The following is a 27,209-nucleotide window of genomic DNA, read 5'->3' as shown; positions in this document are numbered from 1 at the left end:
CTTGTGACTAGATTCTTTTTGTTCTTTTGACCTTTTCTCATATATTTAGCTTTTTTTCACCCTCAGAACACCTCTGAGTTGAACTCTTTTTTAACTCTGAACTCTTTTTTAAAACTTGATAACATCGGGGTGGCTAGGTGGCGCAGTGAATAGAGCACCAGCCCTGGAGACAGGAGGACCTGGGTTCAAATCCAGCCTCAGACACTTAACACAAAATCTAGCCATGTGACCTTGGGCAAGTTGCTTGACCCCAATTGCCCTTCAAAAAGCAAAAAAAAAACCCAAAACCTTGATAATATCTACTAAAACTAAACCAAGACACATAGAGATGCAGGATTTCAGTAAAGGAATGCCTGTGATACTTTTTTTTATTCATGTGGTTTCTAGTTGAGAATCTTACTAGGTTATCAGTTTGGGTAGGGGAGAGGATGAATTGCAAAAGAAGTGAACCTTACCCTTAAAGAGTGTTTTAAAGTATGTTAAACAGTGTTTTTTTAAAAGAAGACCTCAAATAAGCTTGTCACAGTATAGGGCAACATATGATTAAATGCCAAAATGAGTGGTTCAGACGGTGAATAATTTTTACTGGTTCGTTTTAGGAAGACTCAGTGTCAGCTCTCTTCATTCTCTACCTCTTGCAAACTGTGAGTTGTAGCCATGTATTTATAATGGCATTATCGTGCTCCCAAAAAATAATTTGTAGAGCTTTTGAACTTCATGATGGGATTTTTGCTTGGGTTTCTAATTAATTCCTAACTAATGGTAATGCTGTTTTATTGATTTGTTATCGGAAATCCTCTGCCATGGTTAACTCATAGTGGATTTTTTTTTAGTGGCTTTCTATATGATGGTCACTTACTATAAAGAAAAATTATAATTTTGGTATTTAAATGATTGTTAACCCAGCTGCTTGCCAGCTTTAGTTTACGTGTTTATTTGACTATAACTTTTGACTCATTTTGGCCGAATTTGCTCTATTATTAAAAGGTAGGTATTGATATATAAATTTAAAGTGTAATTTAGTCTATCATCTTGAGACAAAATGGCATCCAGGGAAAATTTTCAGTTACTTTTCATCTTTAATTTTAATGGCTGTCTGTCAAGTATCTGTAAGATACTGCAACATTTACATAGAGTGCGTACTGGGCGAGGGTCAGTCAGCCATCTTGAAACAAGTGGTTTGTGTTGACTTATATTAAGTATTAGTGTTCCATTGGGCAAAAATAGTCCTATTACATGCAGCTTCGTGTTGTTTTGTTTCTGTATTGATTACAGTCTGCAATTCACAAACCGTAAGTATTGTACAGTATAGAATTCTAGTAGGAGAGGGTCATGTGAAGAACTGGGTAATGTAAGGGATCTCTAACTATCATATTTCTAAAAAAATCTTGGAAGAACCATAGAGTTGGGATATTTGGGGGAGTCTATGGCAGATACTGTTACTGGTTATTGCACTTTAGATTTCCCCCTGTCTTCTTGGTGATTTTGGGATATGTATCAGTGATGGGATCCAAGATTTCTCCCATACTCAATATGAGATACCTGGACATTTTCCTGGCCAAAGTAGAATTTATTATAGCAAAGTGTCATTTTGAGACAACTGTGATTCTGATGAAATTGTATAATAATGGTGAACTAGTGATCTGTACTAATATAGTTTTTTATGGAATATTAAATATGTCTCTGTGTAGTGGTGTTTTTATTTCATAATTTGTTGGAATCTATGAAGTAGTTGCATTATTAAGATTCCTTGTTCCTCTTCCCCCAAATTATTCCAAGAACAAAGGTGTCATCTAAAAAGCACATGATGTCTGAAGAGAATTATGAGTTAAGTAACTTTTTTTTGTTAAGGGCATTTGAAAGAAAAATATTAACTCCATAGTAGAATGTTACATATGTCAAATTGGATTTCCACAGTATACAGGAAAAAAAAAAGATTTTTTTTTCAAAATAAGAAATACTAAAATGTTTATAAAGCATTAACCATGTTGGGTATGACTATTGAACTGCTAGAACTTAAAATTTTCTAGAGATTTCAGAAATCTAACTCTTAAGTAAAATAACCATAATTATTTCTAAGTATTAATCTCTGCTTGCTTTGTTATGTAAAATCTTGAATTAAAGTATACAATTTTTATTTAGACAGAAGGCTTATACCGAAGATGTCTCTCTTGGATCTTCTTCACCTTTCTCATCTCAGTATTCATCTCCTGATATTGCTGTTGATCACCAGAGCACCTCTTCCCATTCATCTGTGTCTACACAAAGTATTGGTTCAGTACCTGGCTCACAGTATGATTATAACCACCCTAAATGTTATAGTAATGTTCGAATAGTTAAATCCAGAAATGAACAAATTTGTTCTCTCCCACAAGAAACTAAAAGTCTGTTTAAGGTTAGTAGAGGCTGTACTTTTATTATGTTTTTTAGTTTGTAATTATGATATTTAAAAATAATAATCTGGTAAGTACTACTTATAACACATGCATTGTTTGTCCTTTTTGTTGAATATTTTTAATTGGGCATATTAGGGTGATCTTTAATTTTCTTTAAAAAAAATTTGTTGTGATCTTTTAAAATGATTTTTCTTGACAATATATATATATATAGTTTCAAATATTTTTATAGGAGCATTTTTCTGATTTCATATCACTTTAATCTTTCCTGCAGAAAAGAACGACATTTGAGGAACAAAAATTAAACAATAAAGGGACTGAAGGAAATTCATCCTCTGATATAAAACCAGCTAAAGGCTCCCGACAGATTTCTACCCACTCTGAAGGTGGTTCAAAATCAGGTAAAAAGTAATTCCTTTGAGACTATCAACATTAACCCAAAATATAAGCTACAGAATAACAAAGGGTTATGTAATTATATGTGTGTGTGTGTGTGTGTGTGTGTGTGTGTGTGTGTGTATAATTGTAATAATAAACAAAGACTGTTTGAAGATTTAGGCCATTTGACCTAAACTAATGGTCCTTTTTCATTGAAGGTGTGTGAAGTTTGGTAATTCTTTTTCAATTGAGCAGTTTTATACTTTACCTTCCTGATGCCATTTCCCCTTACAGGGACTATACTGGAGTGAAATGCCAAAACTTATTGTTCATCATATTAGTAAGTAATATGATGAGGCATTCTTGGTCATCCTGGCAATTTCTGATGGAAGAATTATTGCTGTAACTGTTTTAATCAGTGATTTGGCTGGTACAGAGCTCTCTGGACTGAATTGCATTGCAAATTTGACCATGGGACCAAAGTATTATATTTCATAGTCTTCCAGCTAGATTCTGGGACTTTTTAAAGTATGACAAAGAATGTAGGTAGTAATTGAAAGTAATGTTTTAGTTGTTGTTTTATTTGAATTCTCAGGTCTCTTAGAAGCTAGATAGTTTTAGGAATATATGTATGTTCACAGACTAGCATTTTGTCTGACTTGATTTCATCAGTATAGGAAGCATCTGGTGAAAAATTTATTTTCTATAAAGCAAATCTGCATCTTTTCTTCCCCTTATTATCTTAGATAGTTGCCTGGGGCACTGAGAGAGACTTGCCAAAATCCCATCTCTTCCTGGAGCCCTGCTTCAGGAATCCAAAACCCATTCTCAGAATAAATTACTACTTCCAGATACTTATATATTGTACTGTGACTTGTACAGAGTGTAACTTTAGTTAATCAGAATTGTTTAAAGAAGCCATAGTTAAAAAGTCTTTGCATCTTTAGTATTGAATTTGGACTGAATATAATTAAACTTCTTTTGAACCAATTTTAGATTTAATTTTAATCCTATCATTACAGAGGTTTATCATAAATGTACAGATAGAAAACCGAAAACCAGCCCCAAAAATGTGTCTTCTTCTGTACCTGAATTTGAACTTAAGCTATTGGATTTTCCTAAACTGCAAGGCTCTGAAAACAGTGACATACCAGAAGTACAGAAGCAACCCAAGTGGGGACCTTTGAGCTCCACTGCTACTGATATATCCCTCATCAGAGAAGTGGTGAAACCTACATTATCAAAGGTTAGTTAAGGTTTAGTTGTTCATGCTTTTAAGTTACTTGTCAAAATATCTTATATCATTAATGTGAACATAAACTTTTTCAAGTTAATCATCTCCTAAAACTTATTATTGCAACTTTAAAAACTTGAGGAAGTAGAAAAAAATCCAAATTGTTCCCCTCATTTTTAGCATCTGTATCATCCTGGGAATTTCTTCCTCCTCCCGCCCCCCATTATTATTATTAAATATAAAAATTCAGAAGTACTTATTTATGGCTTTGAAAATTTTTTTTAAGAATGTTCATACTGACAAAGTTTGGAAACCACTATTTTAGAATGTACATACTATAGTCATAGCTGAGATGATAATTTATTTCTATGTTATAAACCATTCTACAATAATTTTTCTTGCTTTAACTTCTGTGGCAGTAAAAATTAATTATGCTTCCTTGTTGAGCAGTTGCAATCCGAAAGTAAAGTTGGTCTTTAAGAAGAATGCTAGCAATAAGGTTGACCCAATTTATCTTATGGAAACTAAATATTCAATGTTAGTCATTATTGTAATTACATAGCACTGAGTTTCTTTTTTTATTTGTGTTTGCATCACTGTAGTGATGTATATTGCTTACTTCACACAGTATCACTTCATGTAAGTCACAAGTGTGGCTTAATTGATTGACTTCTGTCTCTCATAATAAGAAAAATGGCCTTGTTTGCTTTTTAGGAAAAATTAATTACGAAACCTGAAACAGCTACATCTGAACCTGAGAATCACACCAATTCACCCTCTTCCACAAGAGGTAAGAGAGCTTGTGGAGCATTTTAAAAGATTTGATTGATTTATATAAAGTCCGGATTTAACTGGTTCATCAGCTAATTTTGATTATTTTCCAAAACATTTAAAGGTTATTGAGGAATTCTTGAACAGTTGTTAAAGAGTATAATAAAAGAATCTTAAAGCATGAAAATTATTTCCAGGGCTTAAAATGAGCAAAGGAAATATTGCAAACATCTGGTTTGGTAGCAAAACAGAGACAGAAAAAGGAAAACTTGAAAAATGAAATATTTTGCAGTTATGTGTGAGATTGAATGGAATCAAATGCGATTTTATCAATCCTGGCTAGATTCTTATATAAGAATAAAATATTCTGAGAGGAGTTTAATATAATTATTTTCTCTATATAGAATGAGAAAAAATTTGATATTTCTTAAAAGAGCAAAAATAAAATAGAGTATTCTAAACATGTTGCTTTTTCAAATTACTCTTTTTATAACTGAACATTCAAATTGCCCTTATTTTAGATTTGTTAGATTTTTTAAAAAATTACTCAAATGATAGTTTAAGGTGAAAAGTACATACTTTTAAATAGTGTAGAATAATGTCTTTTCCTTTATGGGGTAGCCACAAGCTTTTGACAGGTGTTGGCTTATAAAGTTCACCTGCTGATATCTTGATGGATGTCCTTTTGTTTTGTCTGTATATAGAGTTTCATGGGTACCCAAGAAGTAGTGTTACTGTACTTATACCTGTGTTCTAAAAAGAGATAAATTACCAGTTGTTGTGATAGCTGAAGTCTAGTGGTCTTTGGCTTCTAACATCAAGGTTACTAACATCAAGGTTAGTAGGGACGCAATTTGATCTTTAGCTTTTTAATTTTGTGTGTTTGCCACGTGTATTTATGGGCTGTTGTTTTTTAGTTAAATCCATTGTTTGTCCTTTTTTCCTGAAGAGAAAAGCATTGTTCCTACTCCAATTAGATAAACTTTACAATTATGGGGAAAATTTTGATATGCATGCAGTAGGGAGGAAAAAAGTTCAGCAAAGGCTTAGTTTCTTTCCAAGGAGAAATTTTGAATAGCAGCTCAAATTTGATTATGCTTTAAGGAATTATTTCATGTACTGCATGTTGAATTTTTTTTAATTTAGTATTTTATTTTTTTCACAATTACATATAAAAAATCATTTTTAACATTCATTTTTAAAACTTTGAGTTCTAAATTCTCTCCCTTCCTCCTCACCCCCTCATTGAGAAGGCAAGCAATTCGATATAGGATATACATGTGTAGTCATGTAAAACATTTCCATGTTAGTCGTGTTGTGAAATAAAACCTAGGCCAAAAAGCCCTCAAGAAGAATAAAGTAAAACTCTGTATTCAGACATCATCGGTTCTGTGTCATCATAAGTCCTTCAGAATTGTCTTGGGTCACTGTACTGCTAAGAGTAGTCATTCACAGCTGATCTTCTTATAATACTGCTATTACTTTTTACACAGCACATTTCACTTTGCATCAGCTCATGTAAGTCTTCCCAGGTGTTTCTGAGAGCATCCTTCATTTCTTATAGCACAGTAGTACTCTGTCACAATCACATACTATTTATTGTTCAGCCATTCCACACATGATGGGCATTGCCTAAATTTCCAATTCTTTGCCATCAGAAAAAAGCTGCTATAAACAATTTGTACACATATGTCCTTTTCCTTTTTGTTTTTTATCTCTCTTGGGATACAGACTTAGTAGTGGTATTGTTGGGTCAAAGGGAGTATATGGTTTTATAGTCCTTTGGGCATAGTTCCAAATTGCTCTCTAGAAGGGTTGAATCAATTTACGACTCTATCAGCAGTGCATTAATGCATCGTTTTTCGCACATCCCCTCCACCATTTGTAATTTTCCTTTTCTGTCCTATTAGCCAGTCTAATAGGTATGAGGTAAAACCTCAGAATTGTTTTAATTTGCATTTCTCCAATGAGAAATTAGAGCATTTTTTCACATGGTTATAAATAGCTTTGATTACTTCATCTGAAAACTGTTCATATCTTTTGATAGTTTATGAATTGGGGAATGGCTCTTAGTTTTAGAAATTTGACTCATTTCTCTATATATTTGAGAAATGAGGCCTTTATCAGAGAAGCTTTCTTCAGGATTTTTTTCAGTTACCATTGCTAATCATATTTCCCTCCATCCTATCCCCCCATTTATTCTATTCTCTCTCTCTTTTCACCCTGTCCTTCCTCAAAAGTGTTGCTTCTGACTACCACCCCACTCTGTCCTCCCTTCTATAACACACACAGCCCTTGTCTTACTTAACCCCTTTCCCTCCTATTTCCTGTAGAGTAAGATAGATTTCTATACCCAATTGAGTGTTTGTTGTTCCCTTTTTGAGCCGATTCTGATGACAGTAAGATTTATTTACTTCTTCTTCCCCCCCTTTTCCTCAGAATACTATAAAAGTTTTTCTTGCCTCTTTTATGTGAGATAACTTACTCCCTTCTACCTCTCCTTTTCCCTTTCTCCCAATGTATTCCTCCTCACCCCTTACTTTTATTTTTTTTAATCTCATCTCTTCATATTCAACTCACATCTATGCCCTTTGTCTATATATACTCTTAACTACTCTAATGATGAGAAAATTTTTATTAATGACAAGTATCATTTTCCCACATAGAAATATAAACTATTTAACCTTATTAAGTCCCTTATGATTTCTCTTTCCTGTCTACCTTTTTATGTTTCTCTTGAGTCTTGTATTTGAAAGTCAAATTTTCTATTCAGCTCTGGTCTTTTCATCAAGAATGCTTGAAAGTCTTCTGTTTCATTGAATGTCCATTATCCCCCCCTGAAGGATTGTACTCAGTTTTGCTGGGTAGATGATTCTTGGTTGTAATCCTTGATCCTTAGCCCTATGGGATATAATATTCCAAGTGTTCTGATCCTTTAATGTAGAAGCTGCTAAATCTTGTGTTATCCTTACTGTGGTTCTACCATACTTGAATTATTTCTTTCTGGCTGCTTTTAATATTTTCTGCGTGACCTAGAAGCTCTAGAATTTGGCTATACTATTCCTTAGGAGTTTTCATTTTGGGACTTCTTTCAGGAAGTGATCAGTGAATTCTTTCAATTTTTACCCTCTGGTTCTAGAATATCAGGGCAGTTTTCTGTGGTAATTTCTTGAAAGATGACATCTAGGCCCTTTTTAAAATTCTCTCTCCTGAACCTATTTCCAATGAGAAATTTCACATTTTCTTTTGTTTTTTTTTTCTCATTCTTTTGGTTTTGTTTATTGTTTCCTGTTTTCTCATAAAGTCATTGGCTTCCATTTGCTCAATTCTCATTTTTAAGGAATTGTTTTCTTCAGTCCACTTTTGTACTTCCTTTTCCATTTGGCCAGTTCTACTTTTTAAGGAGTTTTTTCCTTCACTAAATGTTTGTGCCTCTTTTTCCATTTGGAAAATCAGTTAGAACATTTAAACATTATCGTTTAAATTTTTTCAATAATTACAATTATTTTTGAGCAGAGCTGTCTTGGACACCAATGGGTTATGTTGTTCGGTCAACAACCACTGAAGCACCAGCCCTTAAAAATGTTACTTCACTGGCAAACACAAAGAAAAATGCTTCATCAGTAACCCCTAAAAAGGTTACTGCATCATTCTCGTCACCTGAAGTTCTAACTACCAATGCTTACAACAAAGAAAAACAAATAGCTCGGAATCCTAAAAAGGTATGCAAAATATATTCCCATTCTCTCTTTGTTCATTCTGTCCACAAATATCCCCTAATGAATCCTTATTTAAAAATTGCTTAGTATAGATATTAAATATGATGTTGCTTATTAACATGTAGGTAGATATTTTGGACCTAAATATAATCCATAAAGTAACTACTAACAATTAAAAACTATTAGAACATAGTGAGTTTTTAAGGCACATGCTTTAAACACCACATTATTAGGGAATTCCACTGTATTTTTGCTTTTTTTTTTGCAGAAAAGTTTTGGTATGTTTTACCTTGGAAAAATCAATAGAATTTAAGTTAGACGTCATAGCTTTATGAAGTGGCAACTTTATATGGATTTGACTAATACATCCAGTAGCAAAGAACGGTGAAATAAGAAAAAGCTATCAATCTGTCATTCTTTTCCATGTCTTCGTCCAGAGTCCTGTTGAGTCAAATTAATCCAGAGTCTCCACTCATGCTGGTGTTCTTGCATCAATTTCTTTAAGTTTCAGCTTTGCCAACTATATTTTTCCTGGAACCCAAAGTATTTGAGACCCTAGAAGCTTTCTGGTGGATCATGGAAATAACATTGCTGAATTTCTAGTTAGCATTGTTTACGGTTGAAATTATAGTCCTCGGGACATCTCATATTAGCTCTTCTCTTTAAAAAATAAAAATTCTTCTTCCTAACAGATGAAGTCAAAATGAATGATAGGAACACTTTCTACTGAGTGCCCCCTCCTACCACTGTGTAATTTAAGCAGGTTATTGCTTTTAAAAAAAAAGTGTTGAGAAGTAAACTTTCCCTTAAGGACTGATTTTCTTTGATGAAACTATTCTTTGTGTTATTTGTTCTTTGATACATCAGTTCTTTAAGATTAAATTTAGATTTAATTTGTTCTAGTCCTTTCTTCAAATAATATTTATTGTTTATAATTAATTTTTATTGTATTGTGGTTAAGTATTTCTGCTTTTATTCATTTTTATGATGTTTTTTTGCCATACCACATGGTCAGATCCTTGCACAGCTGAGAATAATGTATATTGATTTAATTTCCTAAAGTTATCCTCAGTTCACTGTTCCATTCCTCCCCCCCCCATATCCAAGCTGTTGCCAACATATGTCAGTTTTACCTTTATAGCATCTCTCATATGTGCCTCCTTCTCCCTTCTGACACTACCCACCACTCTAACTAGTTCAGGCCCTCATCATCTCCTACTTGGACTATTGTAATAGCCTGCTGGTCAATCTACCTGCTTCAGGTCTCTCCCCACTCCTTCATTTAGCCAACAAAATGATCTTTCTAAAGCCATTAATTGGCTTCATATTGCCTACGAGATCAAATAAAAAATTATCTCTCCGGCATTCAATACTCCTTTAAACCCAATCCTTTCCTAACTTTCCCATCTTTTTATGCTTCTCTTCCCACCATGTCCTTTTCAATCCAGTGATGTTGGCTTCTTGGCTGTTCCACTTTACAAGATAGTGCATCTCCTTGGCTCTGACTATCTACCATGAAGGGAATGCTTTTTCTTCCTCAGCTCCACCTGATGACCTCCCTGGCTTCCTCTAAGTTCCAGCTAAAAGTCCATCCTGTATAGGAGGCCTTTCCCAAGCCCTCTTAATTCTAGTGCATTCCCTCCATTAATTATTTTCGTTTTAGCCTGTATATAGTATGCTTTATACATATATTTGTTTGCATGTTATCTGGTCTAGTAGATTGTGAGCTCCTCAAGGACAAGGACTCTCTTTTACCTCTATTTGTATCCCTAGTGCTTAGCACAGTGCCTGGCACACAGTAGACGCTTAATAATTGTTTACTGATTGATCAAGTAATTGTCATTGTTTTATTGTATCTAATTTTTCTAAGATTCTACTTAGATTCTTCTTTCTTTTTATTAGATGCCTTTGCTTCTAAAAGGAGTTAATTGTGATCCCCAGCTATTACAGTTTTTCTGTTTCCCCCTTTAATTGACTTTTCCTTTAAATTAGAAGTTCTTAATGTGTTTTTGTGTCACACATTCTTTTGGCAGTTTGGTGCCCTTAGAACATTTTTAAATGTATAAAGTAAAATACTTAGAATTACAAAAGAAAATAATTATATTGAAATGCAGTTAACAGAATATTAAAAAAAAAAAACACAAGTTCATGAACCCTAGGATAAGAACCCTTGCTTTAGAAGCTGCCATTCAATGTATATTTATCAAGTATAGAAATTATTTTATTATCTGTGGAACTTTTAAGCATAATGTAATTTCTGCTGTTGCTTTGTCTGAGATCATGATTGCTATTCCAGCTTTCATGAATTTGCCTGAATTTTTGTCTCAGGTTTATTACTTTAAAACATATTACTCATCTGTGCTGCTCTTTGTCTTCTATGCTACTACCTTCCTCCATTTACAATTATGATTGTTTATTGTGGATTTCCCTTCATTATTTTATTTTATTTTTCTTTCTTTTCCCATCCCCTCTTTACAGAAAGAGTGGTGAAAGAGAGTATGATTAACAATAGTAATCTATAACTGAAACAGTCTGCTTCTCCTCCATTTGACTGCTTGTAGTATTTTTTTCTTTGACTTAGAACAGGTGCTCTCATGGACCCCTTTGGCAGTCTGTGACATCCTATGTACCCTTCTCATAGTTTTAAATGTATAAAATAAAACACATAGGATTAAAAAAAGACATTGTTGGGGCGGCTAGGTGGTGCAGTGAGTAGAGTGCCGGCCCTGGAGTCAGGAGGACCTGAGTTCGATCTAGCCTCAGACACACACACACACACACACACACACACACTCACCAGCCATGTGACCTTGGGCAAGTTACTTAATCCCAATTGCCCTCCAAAAAGCAAAAAAAAAAAAAAGAAAAGAAACTGTATTGAAATAGTTGTCAGTATATTATTAAAAAAAAAAAAAAGAATTCACAGACCCACTGAAATCTATCTACTGCCCTCCGGGCCCCAGGTTAAAATCCTTGAACTGGAAGCTCTGAATGTTAGCAATCACATTCCCAGGTGCTTTTCAGTTTGGTGTTTGTTTGGGGGTTGGGTTCTTTACATTTTCACTTGACCTTCTGGTTCTAACATGGCAGTTTTCACTTATGATTTAATTAAGTGTGATATCTGAGTTTTTTGTTTCAGTCATAGTTCTTCTCTCCTTGACTTCATATTTTTAAATTTTTTGATTCTTTTAGCTGTGTTCTAATACTTCTTTTTGTGTTGTTGAATCGTTCAGTTCTTTTTGCTCCTTTCTATTTTTCAGGAAATCTGTTATTAGGTAAGGTTTTAAGCTTTTTGTTCTAAATTACTCTATTATTTTTTATCCCTGTAGGGCTCTAATATATCAGTTCTTCTTTTTTCTCTTTATTTCTCCTGGCTATCCAGAGCCATTGTGGATAAGGCACTGCTTAAACTCATTGTTGAATCTCTCTCTTCTGACTTAGCCTTCTTAGCCTCCCTTAACCTACTTAATTTCTGTTTGCATTTGGTATGTTTTTCTTATTCATCATAACAGTAGCTTTAGTTTTTGGATGGTTTTAGTTTTCAGTGGTAGATCATAGCTCTCCACTTCTGTACTCTTGGAGTGGGATGTGGTTGGGACCAGGCCTTGCTTCCTCTGACATAAGCTTCCTCTTCTGGTGGCCCAGTATGTATTGGCTCTGCACTGAATCTTTTTGGGGGGTGGGGGAGGCAGTTGGGGTCAAGTGACTTGCCTAGGATCACACAGCTAGTGAGTGAGTGTCTGAGGCCGGATTTGAACTCGGGTCGTCCTGACTCCAGGGCTGGTGTTCTACCGACTGTTCTGCCTACCTGCCCCTTGGCATTGTCTCTTACCCCTGAATAATCCTCAACTGAACTTTGGATCTGTTGTCGACGTGCCCTAGACAGACTTCTGTTGAGTGTTGGCCGTTGTTGTCCTCAGACTTTCTTCAAAGTCCCCATCCACGTGTGCTCCCAGGCTCCTTCTGTAGTTCGTTCTTCCCTGCTGCTCTGTCTCCAGGCACAGAGTGACCCATCAAGGATGGCCCACTCTCCTTCCCTTCTCATACAGCCCCAGGCGAACATCCAGATGTGGCTCCGGATCTCAGTTCTGCTGTCCCTTGTCTTGTTCCCACTTAGCGTACTTGTAAATTTCAGTCACCTGTTAGCAGAAGTTGGGGTAGCTTCTGATCCTCCTAAAGTATTCTCAGGTTGTCCTCTGGCTTCATACCTGCTTACCAGCCTGGGTGCTGTGAACTGGGCGCATTTTTCCTTTCTAAACTGATGACTCTTATATATATGTCCATTTCCTGGACTAAAAACCTTCATCACAAACTGTCTTTCAGACATTTCTAATTGGATGTGCCCTAGGTATCTCAGACTCAGTATCTCTAAAACAGAACTAGTAATCTTTTCCCCCTAAACCAGGGTTCTTAGCGCCTTTGAATTGATCTTTTGGTTTTTTAAAAAAATTTTATAAATATTTATACACAGTTTACTTTGTAATCATATATTTTATTGACAATTTTCTGGGAAGGGAACCATCATTAAAAAATTTTTAAACCTTGGCTTAAAGTCACTTATCTTCTAAAATTTGCTATTTCCATTAAGGGAACCAACATCTTTCCAATTGAAAGAAGATAGTATGGAGAGGATGTAGTAAAAAAAGATTTTTTAGTTTGATATGACTTTAATTTCTGAATTTACCCCTCCTTTCTCTCAGTGAAATATGCCTATAACCTATCTTTTTTTATAAAAAGTGGCCCCTGAAAATTAACTACATCAACCAAAACTGATTGTATCTGCAATGTTTCACACCCATGGATCTCTGCCTTTGTTAAAAAAAGGGCGGGGGGGGGCGGCGAGACGAATTTACTCTTCAGTCTGCTTGGTGGCACAATGGATAAAATGCTGAGCCTTGAGTTAGAATGGCATGAGTTCAAATATAACCTGAGATACTTACTAGCTAGATGACCATGGCCTAGACACTTAGCCTCTGCCTCAGTTTCCTTATCTCTAAAATGAGCACAAATAATAGCCCTTACTTTGAAGCGTTATCTGCATTGCAGACCAGATCTCCCTTTCTTTGGTTCTCATATACACTACTACATTTCCATTCTTATTACTTTTGTGGGGGCCATCTCCAGGCATCCTGATCTGTATCTTGCCATTGGACTCAGATGACTGCAGAAGAGAAAGTGAGGTTGGTGACTTTGCGTCGTCATCCCTCACTTAAATCCAGTTCACTTCCAAGTCATGGTGTCACCCTCCTGATGTCATGATCCTCTTCAAGAGTGAGGGACAGACAACAACGACTTTACTTTGACTCTGGCCGTTGCACATGCAGTGAAGGGGCTCCTTCCTGTTCTTTCCCTTCACCTTAGAAGTGTCCCCCCTGCCTTTCAGACGCAGCTCAAGCCCTTTGTTCTGCTTGAAACTTCTCCTGATTCCATCAACTTCTAGTGCCCTTCTTCTTAAACTTTCTTGTATTTAACTACTTTTTAATTAACTTTATATTATTTATGTTTATATATGTACTTGCCACTCATCCTTTAGAATGTAAGTTCCTTTTGAATAGGGATTATATTTTATTCTTCATACTTACACAAATAGTGCTGGTAATGTATTAGGGGTTTAATAAATGCTTGTTAATTGATTTTGCACCCTTACCTCCAACATAACTCTTCCCTAGTAAAAAAGAAATACATATAGAAAATAATTAAATTCATAGGAATTTGATAAGTTTAATCATGAGAGTAAGCACAGAGGGAGGAAAGAATAGGGCCTAGTATGGAACCGTGGGGAGGGAAAGTGGTTTTATCATCTCTTCTCTGGATCCAAGATTTATTGTTGTGTTTCATTTGAATTCAAATGCTTTTTTGTGTACTTTTCATTTATATTTTCTGACCGTAATGTACATTATTTGTATTCTATTTTATATCATTTTTATCTTCCCATGTTTTTCTGAATTCCTTATATACATGTTTTTTGTGGAATGCTCATCCATTTCCTTCACATACCATAGTCTGTTCATTTGTCACCCAAGTGCTTTTTGCTACTACAAAAATTTTACCACTATGATTATTTTCAAGAATTTCTATCTTTGACCTTGTTGCCCAATAAATGAGATCCTTAGATCAAAAGGTATGCATGCTTTTCTTGCATAATTCCAAATTGTTTTCCAGAAATTGGACTGCATAATTTACACCTTCAACAACAATGCGTAGGAGCTTTCAGAAACTAATACATGCTCCAGAATTGACATTTACAAAGTACATTTAATAAGCAATTTGATTTACATGAAATTTTTAGTGACAGATTTGTTAGGTGAAAGCAAGTTATACTTTAAATATTTTAAAGTCAGTTTAATATCTGAGAAAACATTTAAGTAAATGCAACTCTTAAATGCGGATTCCAAGAGAGAAAGGTCCTACTTATATGAGAGCCAACTGGTTCATTATTGTATCATTCTCAGTAGTTAATATTCATTTAGTACACAATATGATGTATAGTACTTTATCCATGTACTGTGTGCAAATATGAGACCTCTCAAGTCCAGGATGTTATGTATAGCAGTTTTCAAAATGATTTTGTTCCTAGCATAAATTATATTTTTCTACTTGTGGACTGAAAACAAATGAAGGGTAAACTATCTATGAAAGACTTGTCAAGTAACTTGTCAACAGGCAGCCACAACTTCATGAAACTTAAGTGAAAAACTAGCTTTATTACAAGAGAAATGAATGTGCATGTGGAACCCGAAGCAAATGCAGAGAGTCCACAATCCAAACAGAAGCTTGTATGTTTATGAAATTGCAATAGAGGAGGAGAAACAGAAATCCCCACCCAAATGGGAGTGGTGGAGCAAGAGAAATTGTGAGTGATTAAGATTGTAAAAGAAACATTCTTTTCTCTTGGGAAATGCTAGATCATGAAAATATGATGGTCTGCTTTTCTACAAGGGCCCCACTTGTACAAAGTTTCTGAGTCTGGTGCGGACTGCCAGGTGCCTGTCTTGAATCCCAGGGACACACAGGGAGTCCTGCTTGCGGACACAAACAACAAATTATGTCCCCTCAGGGAGGGGCTTCGTCTTTGGCATGTTCAGGGCCTCCTGCATACGTTAGGTCCATTTGTTTCTAGAAAATATGGCAACTCAAAAGAACAAGTTTAGAAAACCACCTAACATTCCTTAACACTTTATAACCCAACTGAGTTTTACTGCATTTTGGTGTGCTGTATTAAGAGAGATGTAATCTTTTGTTGCCTTTTGCTGAGTTTTCTAAAAAGCAGTATTTTTTTTTCTACTTATCTTGTTTTTCATAGACAAAAAACAACAATGTATGTGAAATTGACCAGGAAGAAATAAGAAAGAACAAGAAAAAGAAAAAGAAGCCTAAAGCAAATTATGAAACCCTTACGGTCCAGGAGCCACCAAGGATTGAAGTATATTTGTTTTTATTATTAAGTTTCTGTAGTGTGTTAAATATATTAGTGTTCATAGAAACTTAGGTTTATGTTTGTTTTCTAATTGAAGTTGTTGTTTTTCTTTAATTTTCTAGGTTTAAACAGGATTATCATGTATATTTTTCTTTTGACAAAACTACGTATGTTAGCCCTTAATCTTCATTTACTTAGTTATAATCTTTTTCAGGTATTGTATAATCTTGATTACCCGTACAAAACAGATTTTTGCTAAGAAGGCACCTATTCAGACTTCACAGGTTACTTAAAATAAAAGAAATAGAAAGCCAACTATAGAACCTCATTATAGAGAGTGAATTTGGCATAAAGTTCTGTTGTCATAGATTGTCTCTAAGTGGATTCAGGAAAAGACTTTACTTACTGTGCCTTTTGATAGTTGAAGCACTTGTTTATATAGATTAGACTGGTGTTTTTAAGGACAGTGGAGGTTATTTAATGTTTTTGCTTCCTGAGGCTCAAGAAGCCCAGACTATGGAGAATTGGTGTGGGAGAATTTAGTTCAATTCCTACTGACCTTATAGGAATACCTTTCTGACCTAGCTTGCCTGTTGTTGCCGTGGTAAATATGGATCAGAACTAGTATGTTTTTAAATTTCAGAATTGTATCCTGCTTATCCTTTGTCACTGTTAGGGTTGATTTTATTGCGTTTTATCGTCTTTAAGTTTCTCATATCCTTACCCCAAAACCGAATCCACAGACCTGAGTTAATCTTACCCTAGATCATATAGTAGAACAGGTTTGAGAATATGGGCCAAGAGGTTCATACTAAAATTTCTTTAATGGTGCCTTAAGCAATAAATAATTGCCCAGTTCTGTTACAAAAATATTTTCCTCTATAGCTTTTGTGAAATGTGTTTTGTATGCAATCTTGTAGATAATAGTAAGCGTATGAGGCTTTACTGAATTATTTCTTTCAATTCTTAGAGAATGTTTCATAATAAAATACATGTAATTATTTTATAATTTTGTATTTTATTTTCATAATTATAGGTAGAATAGCATTTTTTAATTATATAATATAATTTTTAAAATTTGGAACTTTGGGGGACAAAAATTATTGCTGTAGTTATTTTAAGAACTCAAAAGAATAAATCCTGGCCTCAGACACTTGACACACTTATTAAGTGACCTTGGGCAAGTCACTTGACCCCAATTGCCCTCCCAAAAAAGCAACAACAACAAAAAATCCACAGTAATATATACAGCTCATTTTTTTTGTTGTTGAAGGGGGTTTGTGGAATAAAAAACGTGGGCATCCACTATGATCCACTGTGTTAGTCTTCAGTGGCATCCACTAAAAGGATTGTGCCTCCTTTCTGTTCTGGTTTACAGTTTCCCTTTGGCTTCTTTTTTTTTTATACTATTCTACAATAATTAGGCTACCTTATATTTTTTGGTGCCCTTTTTATTTCATAGATGCTTTCTAGTAGGAGTCAGGCAAATAGTTGATCAAGTCTGTATTGGTCTCTCAAACTTTAGAGAATTCTCAAGGATTTTGAAACCATTTGTTGAGGAAAGATGCTGAGTAGAATTATTACTGTTCACACTTGGCATGTAATGGGGTTTTAGAAATTTCTATAATAATTAAGACAGATATGATTAAATTTAATGATTTCTATTTCTTTCTTGCTTTATATCCCCTTTACCAAGGTACACACTATGCTGACCAAAAGGACTTTATTAATAATGACTTAAATTATTTTAAAATTTTTTCAAGAATCACTTTGTTCAATTCAGCAAATATATGAAGTACTTACTGCATAAAAAGTATGTTAGGTACTAGAGATACAAAAATTAAAAATAGGTCAAGGAATTAGCATTGTGTGATAGAAATGCAGCTGTATTTATACATAAGTGATACAAGAATAGATGTAATGGGGGCAAGGAGATTCAGCAGAAGTGCTCTAGGAAAATTTGAGGAAAGGAGAAGGCTTTTGGCTTTGGGAATCATTATGGAGTGTCTTAATACTTTTGGTTAGGTTCAGGATTCTAAGGTTTGTGGTGTGAGGAAGCATGGAGCCAGCAGAAAGGAAGTAAAAGCCAGGTTTGTTACAGAGAAATACAGTAAGGGATAGCCAGAGAAAATAAACCCCCTGGGGACCCTGGGTAGAATGGGCACATTGAAACTGGTAAAAATCTGGTGGCTTTTATAAGGTTCTTATCTGAGTTAGGAAGGATCCCCCATTAGGGGAAGTTGGGAGAGAATAGCCTGAGCCTTCCCCTGTGGGTGGGCTGGGCAGAAGGAATGCCTTGACAGTTGATAGTATCCAGACTACCTGCTGGCAAGTGTTCTGGGCTTATTTGTATAGGGTGATTCAGGAAATGTGAGTCCCTGCTCCTTTCAGTAGGGAGGGAGGCTGACTTCACAATTGCCCCTGTCTGCAATATGAAATGGAGTTTTTCTAACCTGTCAGATCATATTCAGGGAAGCATCTAAAATCACATCTAAATCAAAACATCTAAAATCTGAAAGAAAAGCAATCTAAAATAAAAAAGGGCTTACTTTAACAAGGAGTCAGATAAATAAGCAGGTTACAAGTCCACACTGAAATAATAATCTTAGCCAGTCTCTCCATTTGTTGCCCTGGAATATCCATCTTCCCCTGTGGCCTTCCCACCCTGGAACATCCCTCCACCCTCCTACCCCCCCTTCACCTAAAGGGTGAGTTCCTCCCTTTGCCTTCATTCGAGTGGGAGGGAAATCTAGGCTAGCCACATTTCATTCCTTTCCCAACTCTGCTTTTGATTTTCTAGACATTAACACCACATACCCTCTTGTGGAAACCCTTTCTTCTCTCTTCCCACCTTCATCTCCCTTTTATATATTGTATTCCCCCCTTAAAATATAAACTCCTTGAGGGCAGGGCCTGTCTTATTTTTTGTTTGTATTTGTATCTCTGGGACTTAGGACTGTATCTACTATGTAGGGCTTAATGCTTCTTACCTTGCCTTGCCATTTCCTGTCTAAATATCTCTGATCTCTGTGATGATATTACTGTGGGTTGTATCCTATTTAGGGGGATGTTAGGTAGCTGCTGCCCTTCCCTGTGTTGTTTATCCAGAAGCAGCGTGAAGATTCTGCAGGATATACTTGTATGTGCATTCACACACACACAGTCTCTCTTTTCTCTCTCCTTCCTTCCCTCCCTCCCTCTCTCCACTCCCACCTCAGGCTGGAAGTAACTGAAGGATGGTGGTATCGTGGAGTTAATTTTAGTGTCTAAATATAAGGGGGAGGGATAGTGCTAACAGTAGGAGTGTGGGAGAAAGGCCAGGCTGTAGTGGGACTCCATGGTGTGGGAGACTCTTGAGCACAGCCCCAGGCCACACAGGTCAGCACAGTCGTCCTGCTCTGACAGGTGATGCTCTCATTTGTTGGGTGTCTCTAGGAAGTTTCCACAGGAAGGCTCTGCATTAGTGTCAGCAAACCTCTTTCCTAAGCCATCCATGGAGAAAAAAAACAAATAAAATCCTCTTACCTCTCCTCTCCTTTCTAGGGCTTTTGAGCCAGATCCTGTAACTGGAAGAGGGGAGGATTTAACTTTATGGTTGGATGGAAGCAGAGAGTGTTAGGAGCCTGGGAACGTGGACAATCAGAATGTCAAGTCTTTAGCAAGGCCATTAAGGAAACTTTAAAACTCTGTTAATCATAAAGTTGCTTTTTTCTTGGATGTCTGACCAGACCACATTTACAACCCCCAAGTTATGGAAAATTTGGATCCTGTCCTTTTTTCAGGCTTTGACACATTGTTGGTTATGACAAGCACCTTCAGCGTGGCCAGCTGGGTTTGTCTTCTTTGAAATTCTGCTTCCTAAGCTTCTGGTTCTGATGGTAGGGAATGAGAAGTGGCCAGCTCCTGGGGAGATGCCCTCCGGGCCAGGTGTAGCCTGTCTCTCCAGGCATCTCTGGCCATACTTAGCCTTTCGAGTTTTGATTGGGCTTTTTTTCCCCTTGGGGCATAAAGGGGAATCTACAGAATTTAGTGGTGTCTGCTACCAAGATTCTTTCTGTTTTTAAGAGAGTAAAGCAGGCAGCCAGAAGTTGACATTCAAGCACTAGCTCAGCATCAAAGGAAAACCTTTCACTCCAGAAGGCCATGGGTAGGAAGTGCCCTCCATATATGTCTGTCTGGCAGTTCCACTAGGCATAGTCACAGGCATAGGGTCCTAACAGGATTGTGATGGTGACAGCAAGCATTATCCTGACTTTACAGAGCCATTGTGGGACCCACTGCCTTGCCCAGATGGAAGCAGAGTGGTGAGGTCATAGACCACCAGGAGAGTGTCACCTGCTTAATGCCACAGTCACTAATCACAGGGGTTGGGAGTGTCAGTGTCAGGATAAAATACAAAATCCCCTGGTATTGATAACCTTGTCCTCTCCTGCCTTTCTAGTCTTTTTTACACCTTGCTCCCTACGATGCACTCTTTGATCCAGTTACACTGACCTGGCTATTGAACAAACAAGACACTCCATCTCTCAGCTCTGAGCATTTTCTCTGTCTGTTTTCCATGTCTGACACTCTCCCTTTTTCCACCTATTGACTTGCCTGGCTTCTTTCCTGTCTTTTCTCCCATCCCAACTAAAATCCCATCTTCCCTAAGAAGTCTTCACTAACCCCTCTTAATTCTAGTACTTTCCCTCTATTAATGATTTCCTAATTCATCTTGTATATAGCTTGTTTGTGTATATTTGTCTCCCTTGTTAAATTATATAGCTCCTTAAGGTTGGGGACTGTTGTTTTTTTTTCTTCAATTTATTGCATCCTTTTTTTCCCTCCAATTTTGAGATCCAAATACTCTCCCTTTCTTCTGCCCCTTCACCCTAGAAGGCAAGAAATGTGGCATCAATTATACATGTGAAATCATACAAAACATATTCCCATATTAACCATATTGCCAAAAAAATAACAAAGAAAGTTTTAAAATTATGCTTCAATCTGTACTTAAATCTCATCATTTCTCTTTTTGGTAGATAGCATTTTTCATCTTAAGTCCTTCAGAATTGTCTTGGATCAATTGTATTGATCAGAACAGCAAAGTCATTCACTGTTGATTTTCTTACAGTGTTGCTATTATTATGTACAGTGTTCTGGTTCTGCTCATGTGTTCATCAGTTTATGTAAATCTTTCCAGGCTTTTCTGAAAGCATCCTGCTCATCATAATTTCTTACAGCACAGTAGTATTCCGTAACAATCATATACAACAGCTTGTTCAACCATTCCCCAGTTGATGGACATCCCCTCAGTTTCCAATTTTTTGGCACCACTAAAAGAGCTGTCATAAATGTTTTTGTACGTATAAGTCCTTTTCCTTTTTCTTCGATCTCTCTGCCACACAGACCTAGTAGTGCTGTTGCTAGGTCAAATGGTATAGTGTGCACAGTTTGATAGCCCTTTGGGCATAATTCCAAAATGTTCTCCAGAATCGTCATATCAGTTCACAACTTCACCAACAGTGCATTAATGTCCCAGTTTTTCCGCACCCTCCAACATTGGTCATTTTCCTTTTCTGTCATATTAGCCAATCCAATAGGTGTGAAGTGGTAACTCTGATTCATTTTAATTTGGAGCTCTCTAATGAATAGTGATCTAGAGCATTTTTTCATGTGACTATAGATAGCTTTGATTTTTTTTTTCTGAAAACTGCCTTTTTATATGCTTTGATCATTCATCAACTAAGGACTGAGTTGTATTTTTATAAATGATTCATTGCTGTATATGTATTTGAAATATAAGACCTTTATCAAAGAAACTTAATGTAAAAAAATTTCCCCAGTTTCCTCCTTTCTAATCTTGGCTGCATTGGTTTGTGGGGGAAATTTTTATTTTAATGAAAATTACCAATTTTACTTCTCGTAATCCTCTTTTGTCTCTTGTTTGGTCACAGATTCTTTCCCTATCCATAAATATGACAGGTAAAATTTTCCTTGACCCTGCAGGGCACTGCAGGGACTGGTTTTTGCCTCATTTTATATCCCTAGTGCTTAGCATAATAATAAATGTTTATTGTCTATTGATTGACTATTCAGGTTGGGAGGGACACTAGACATAGCTTACTTCCTGTTAATGAAGGAAATGTGCTGGTAGAGGAGTACCTGCAGATATTTCAGGACATTGGCCTGATATCAGCCCAGTATTGGATTTCCCAATAAAAGGGCGATTGAGTGTTACCCTGGTACCTGTAGCTCTCTTTATCTTGGGTTTCCTTCAGTGAGTGGGAGAGGGGAGTTCAGGGAGGGAGTCAGCTTCCCTAGGGAGGCATTAATAGGTATCAACATCTAAAGGTATTTCTCCATACCTGTTTCATTTCCATGCCATGATATCTAAGTTTTTTCCCCATTGATGTAGTTATGGTCCAGCCAGTTTGCCCCCTTTTTAATATATACTTTGATGATATTTTTTTGATGAGGGTCTGAATATCCAGGCAGATAAATTTCCCACTTTCCTGAGCCTTTGGCTTCTCCCCTCCCAAAGTTACTATAAATTTTTTAGAGGGGATGCCTTAAGGAGTCCCTTTTTCCTGCCATCAGCCACCCTTTGTTATTGATGGCTTACTTCAGTTAGGAATTTAACTGCCTTTTTGTGGCCATCAAAACCCTTAGGGTTAATAGGGAGTGAGAAGTTAAAGCACTTGCAGGTTTTGAAGTATCTTTATTTCATATCATACTTTTAACAAGTCTTATTTGGGAAAGCCATGTGAGAGTCTGGGCCAAAAAGCATTTAAAAGCCCTTGAAGGCTCGCTTACAGAGACTGAGAAGGAATGGTCATCCTGATAGGAAGACAACTAAGAGAAGGCAGTGCCATCAAAATCCAGAGGAGAGACTATCCAGGAGAGAAGGTGATCAGCAGTGTCAGTAGCTGCAGAAGGATGAGAATTGAGAAAAAAAGCCATTGAAATTGGCAATTAAGAGATCAGTAAGGCAATAGCAAGCCAGTGAAAGTTTTTCATCAGTGGTTTGACATGTTTGTACTTAGTTTTGGTACCTTAGTTTTTATTTTGCAGTTGTATAGAGGATGGATAGAAGAAGTAAAAAAAGACTGAAGGAAGCAAGACTAGTGAGGAGGTTTTTACCGTAGCACACATGAAGTGATAAAAATCTAAATTAGTGTGTTGACTGTGTGAGCAAAGAAAGAGGGAGCTCTGGGTGCCATACTCATTAATGAATGATCAGAATGTTGGTTGATAGTAACAATAAGGATCTAAAATGTAGCAGTATTGTAGTGGAGAGATTCTTTTGAAAATAAATTTTTGTTGATATCTTTTGTTTTCTTTATATCACCATCGTTTCCCAGTATCCTCCATCTCCTATAGCCATCCCATATAACAAAATAGTATTTTTAAGACAAAAGAAAAAGAAGGGGAAGAAATCAGAATAACTCTTGAGTACATCAAAAACGTCTGAAAATACATGTAATATGTGTGGTTCTTTCCATTCACATAAATGTTGTAGTCATTTTACATTTTGTTTCCTTGATTCTGTTTACTTTCCTCTGCATGATTTAATGTGAATCTTTCTATGTTTCTCCATATTCATAACATTTATCATTCCTCACAGCACAATGATATTCTATTATGTTCTTATACCACAATTTGTACCACAGTTCCTTTGATTCTAACTTTTTGCTGTCACAAAAAGTGCTGCTATTAATATTTTTATATGTATGGGAACTTTCTTCTTATTAGTGAACCCCTTGGCGTATTAACCTATTAGTGGAATTACTGAGTTAAAGAATATGGACATTTTAGGCACTTTATTTGCATAATTCCAGATTTCTTTCCAAAATAGTCCCCATGATTCACAGCTCTACAGACAGTGCACTAATGTACTTATCTTCCCACAACCCCACCAACATTATCCCTAATTTGTAAAGTCAGTAAGAAACCTGGATTGAAATATCACTTCTAGTACTGTTAGCTATATGACCTTGTCTAGAAAGCTTAATCTCCATGAATTTGAGTTTCTTTATCTATAAAGTGGTGATAGTATCTATAGTGTTTGCCTTGTGGGTATGAAGAGTGGATCAAAATGAGATGATGTTTAAAGTGCCTTTCAAAGCTTAAAACTCCGTATTAATATCAGTGATTTTGTGAACAAGGTGAAATGATCTGATGTGAGCTTCAGAGGACGAAACGTGACTTAGTGATGGTATCAGAGGGAGAGTTTAGAAACTGATAGTATGCAAACTCTTGTGTGTCATAGGAAGTGAGAGAAGTAGCTAACATTGGATTAGGTAACAAGGGAAGTCATATTTTCAGGAGAGAGCCAGTTTTAGTATCAGAAGATTGAAAGAGTATGAGAACCAGAGATAGAGAGTGAGGGCAAATTTGATAAATATAGGTCTGTCCTAAAAGGTACAATGAAAGAAGGTAGAATAGTAAGAACTAGGGAGAGGAAAGTCAAGGGTTAAGTCAAATGGAAATAAGAATACAAGGAAAGGCTCTAGTTGAAAAGACTTCAGCATATGGTTCTGAATCACAGGGAGGGATTAAGTGAGTAAAAGAAAGGGATGTGCTAGCCCTTGGATACAGAAAGTTCAAATACTGAGCGAGAAGAAATTTGTAGACTCAGTAAGCCCCAACGTTCTCATTAGAATACTGACTTAATGATGCGCCGTTGATGATGTCCTGGTGGTTGTAGTTCCTTTATTGAACCTCATAAGGGAAGTAGGGAGGAATTTTGGGTTGGGCAAAGACTTAAGGCAGCTTTGGTTTTTTAATAGTAATCTGTGGTATTTTCTTATAAGTTCATCCCTAATTTTAGCATGTTTACATTTAGATTTGAACCAAATTTTAGCTTTAGTAAAAACTGTTGAGAACTGTTATTGATTGAAAAAGAAAACGTCAAGAAAAATTATTTTTTCTGAATATGTGCATTATATTTTTAAAAGCTTTTCCATAAATAGATAATATTATATGTGATTTATTTAGGATATTGAAGAGTTTCCTAACCTGGCAGTTGCTTCTGAAAGAAAAAACAAATTGGAGCCATCAGAATGTTTATCTAAACACCAACCAGAGGTAACATTTTAAAAGAGGTAAAATATAATTCCTGCTGGTATGCCTTTTGTGGTGAAAATTTTTGTGTGAAAATTTTACTCTTGGACTTCGTTTCATAAGACATTTTTTTTTATAATAGGATAAATTGGTTGGAAAATCAAATTCTTCATCAGGTTTTATTTTATTTTTCTAATTAAAGCATTTTTTCTATTTTGTAATATCCCATCACTCAACTGACCACAGCTGGGGAGAAAGTTTTCTAAGAAACTTTAAAACGCATGTTATACAATTACATCGCCAATGTGACACCCATAGCAGCTGCTGTGAATATGCAGATGTATTTCCAGGGTTGAATCGCAAAATATAACAAACACTCTTCTCCAAAGATGAAACCAAGACATTTATTCAGAAAGCAAATTCCACCATAGTCACAAAGAAGTCTATGCACATCACCAATGCAGGGAGCATCGACATCCCCAAACCTTCCCTCTGTTAAACCTCCCCACAAACAAGCTCCCCCAGGCAAAATTCCGCCCTCTCTCACTCAGCTAGCTGCTCTGCCTCAGCTCTGCCTCACTCTCCCTACTTGCTACACCCATTTGGCAAGCTCCCCTACTGCATGTGACTCAAGCTATGGGCTGGGCCAGAGCTCAAAGCAGGTCTTATGGGGCTAATTAAGGGGATAGGAAGATCTTCAAATTCACTTATTACAACAATGTAAATGAAAGAATCATCAAAATGGAACCAAACTGAGTAGTTGAAAAACAAGTGGTCATCTTGGAGAACTGATGAAATATACCTCCATCTTCATTGTAGAAGAGGTGGAATGTATTAATTTTGTCAGATGTAGTCACTGTCTTAGGTATTTTTTATTAATCTTTTCTGTCAAAAAGGATCAGTTAAGAGGTGTAGGTGGAGTGGGTCCTCTATTCTTGCTTCACTCCTTCCCACTGCCCATGATCATAATATAATGACTAAAGGTATCATAAATTGTATATTACAAAGCCATTAAAGCAAAATAAATTTTGGTTAACTAAAGAGAGATTTGGTTTTGTCCAGGATTCTGAAGAACTTGTTAAACATACACTGACTTCTGACAGAAGAAATGGACCACAGTCATCAAAATTTCACTCTAAACAGCAATCAGAGGTGAGCTTAACAACAAAATGTCTTCAGTAGGTTAATTTATTTTCTGGAATGAAGTTTAACTTTCCATTGATCTTTTATCATTTCAGTATTACTCTGCTTATTGGGGTGGAATTCCTCACTTTTGTCACAAACAGTATGGCATTCCAGACAACTCTGCACTTGGATGGACTTTCTTGCAAATAAAGCCTTTTGGCTGTCATTTTGCAATTATACCATTTAGTCAGCCCATATTTATTATCCGTCTGCCAGGCAGTGGAGTATACTAAGTGCCAGGGATACAAAGACAAAAAAATAAAGCAATCTCTTCTCTTTAAGGAGGTTACCTTGGCGGCTATGTGGAGGATAGACTGGAATAGGGAGAGGTTTGAGGCCAGGTATCTATTAGAAGTCTGCTTGAATCGTTTAGTCAACAGGTAACGAAGGCCTGAACTAAGGCGTATGAACGAGAGAGAAGGTGTTGGATAAAAGGATGGTTACAGATGGGCAGAATTTGGCTGGTTGGTTACGTAGGGTGAAGGGAAAGCAAAGAGTTAAGGATAATGACATGGTTGGGAACCTAAAAGACTCAAAGTGGTGGTGCCCTCAGAAGAAAAGGAAGTTTAGTTGAGGGGTAGGTTATAGGGAAAAGAAAATCATTTACTTTTTAGATACATTGAGTTTGAAATTGGAATAGCCAGTTTGAAATATTTGAAAGGCAGTTGGTGTTGGTAAGTTGGAGCAGGAACTCAGGAGACAGGCAGAGAACTGAATCTCCTAACTGCTACAAACTAGCTATGTTGTTTTGTAGTCATTTTAATGTCTCTGTGCCTTAGTTTCCTCATCTGCAGAAATATTGGGGTTGAATTTTCTAGCTCTTAATTAACATTCAGTCATTCTGTGATTATAAATAAGGATTACAAGTTTTGGTTAGTTGGTGGCTTGAGTGGCCCTGAATATTACTTAAAATGTATTAATAGCATTAGAATTATGCTTAAAATTTTCAGTAAAGAGATATCTGAATGTATTATATTTGATAAGTTACTTAACCCCGATTGCTTAAAAAAAAAACATATCTGATGAATTAAATTTGTGAACTACAGGCCTCCCAGGAAAGGAAT

The 27,209-nt window shown here is 36.1% G+C and overlaps 1 protein-coding gene across 1 annotated transcript in view; it reads left to right on the top strand.

Moving 5' to 3' along the window:
- The window catches only part of SECISBP2 (SECIS binding protein 2), a 57,439-nt gene that overhangs the window by 6,600 nt on the left and 23,630 nt on the right, over window positions 1-27,209 (top strand). Inside the window, exons 3-10 of the mRNA XM_069087779.1 lie at window positions 2,143-2,395; window positions 2,671-2,797; window positions 3,797-4,020; window positions 4,723-4,798; window positions 8,296-8,501; window positions 15,802-15,921; window positions 24,895-24,984; window positions 26,023-26,112. Of these exons, the coding sequence (XP_068943880.1) occupies window positions 2,143-2,395; window positions 2,671-2,797; window positions 3,797-4,020; window positions 4,723-4,798; window positions 8,296-8,501; window positions 15,802-15,921; window positions 24,895-24,984; window positions 26,023-26,112 (1,186 nt within the window). The remainder of the gene's footprint in view (window positions 1-2,142; window positions 2,396-2,670; window positions 2,798-3,796; window positions 4,021-4,722; window positions 4,799-8,295; window positions 8,502-15,801; window positions 15,922-24,894; window positions 24,985-26,022; window positions 26,113-27,209) is intronic.

The sequence above is a fragment of the Petaurus breviceps genome, unplaced genomic scaffold (genome assembly GCF_028583685.1).
Source record: "Petaurus breviceps papuanus isolate PSGF00001 unplaced genomic scaffold, PetGlider_PUasm1.0 183, whole genome shotgun sequence".
Taxonomy (NCBI): Eukaryota; Metazoa; Chordata; class Mammalia; order Diprotodontia; family Petauridae; genus Petaurus; species Petaurus breviceps.
The sequence above is the reverse complement of the archived record's forward strand: the minus strand, read 5'-3'. Positions and strand labels throughout refer to the sequence as shown.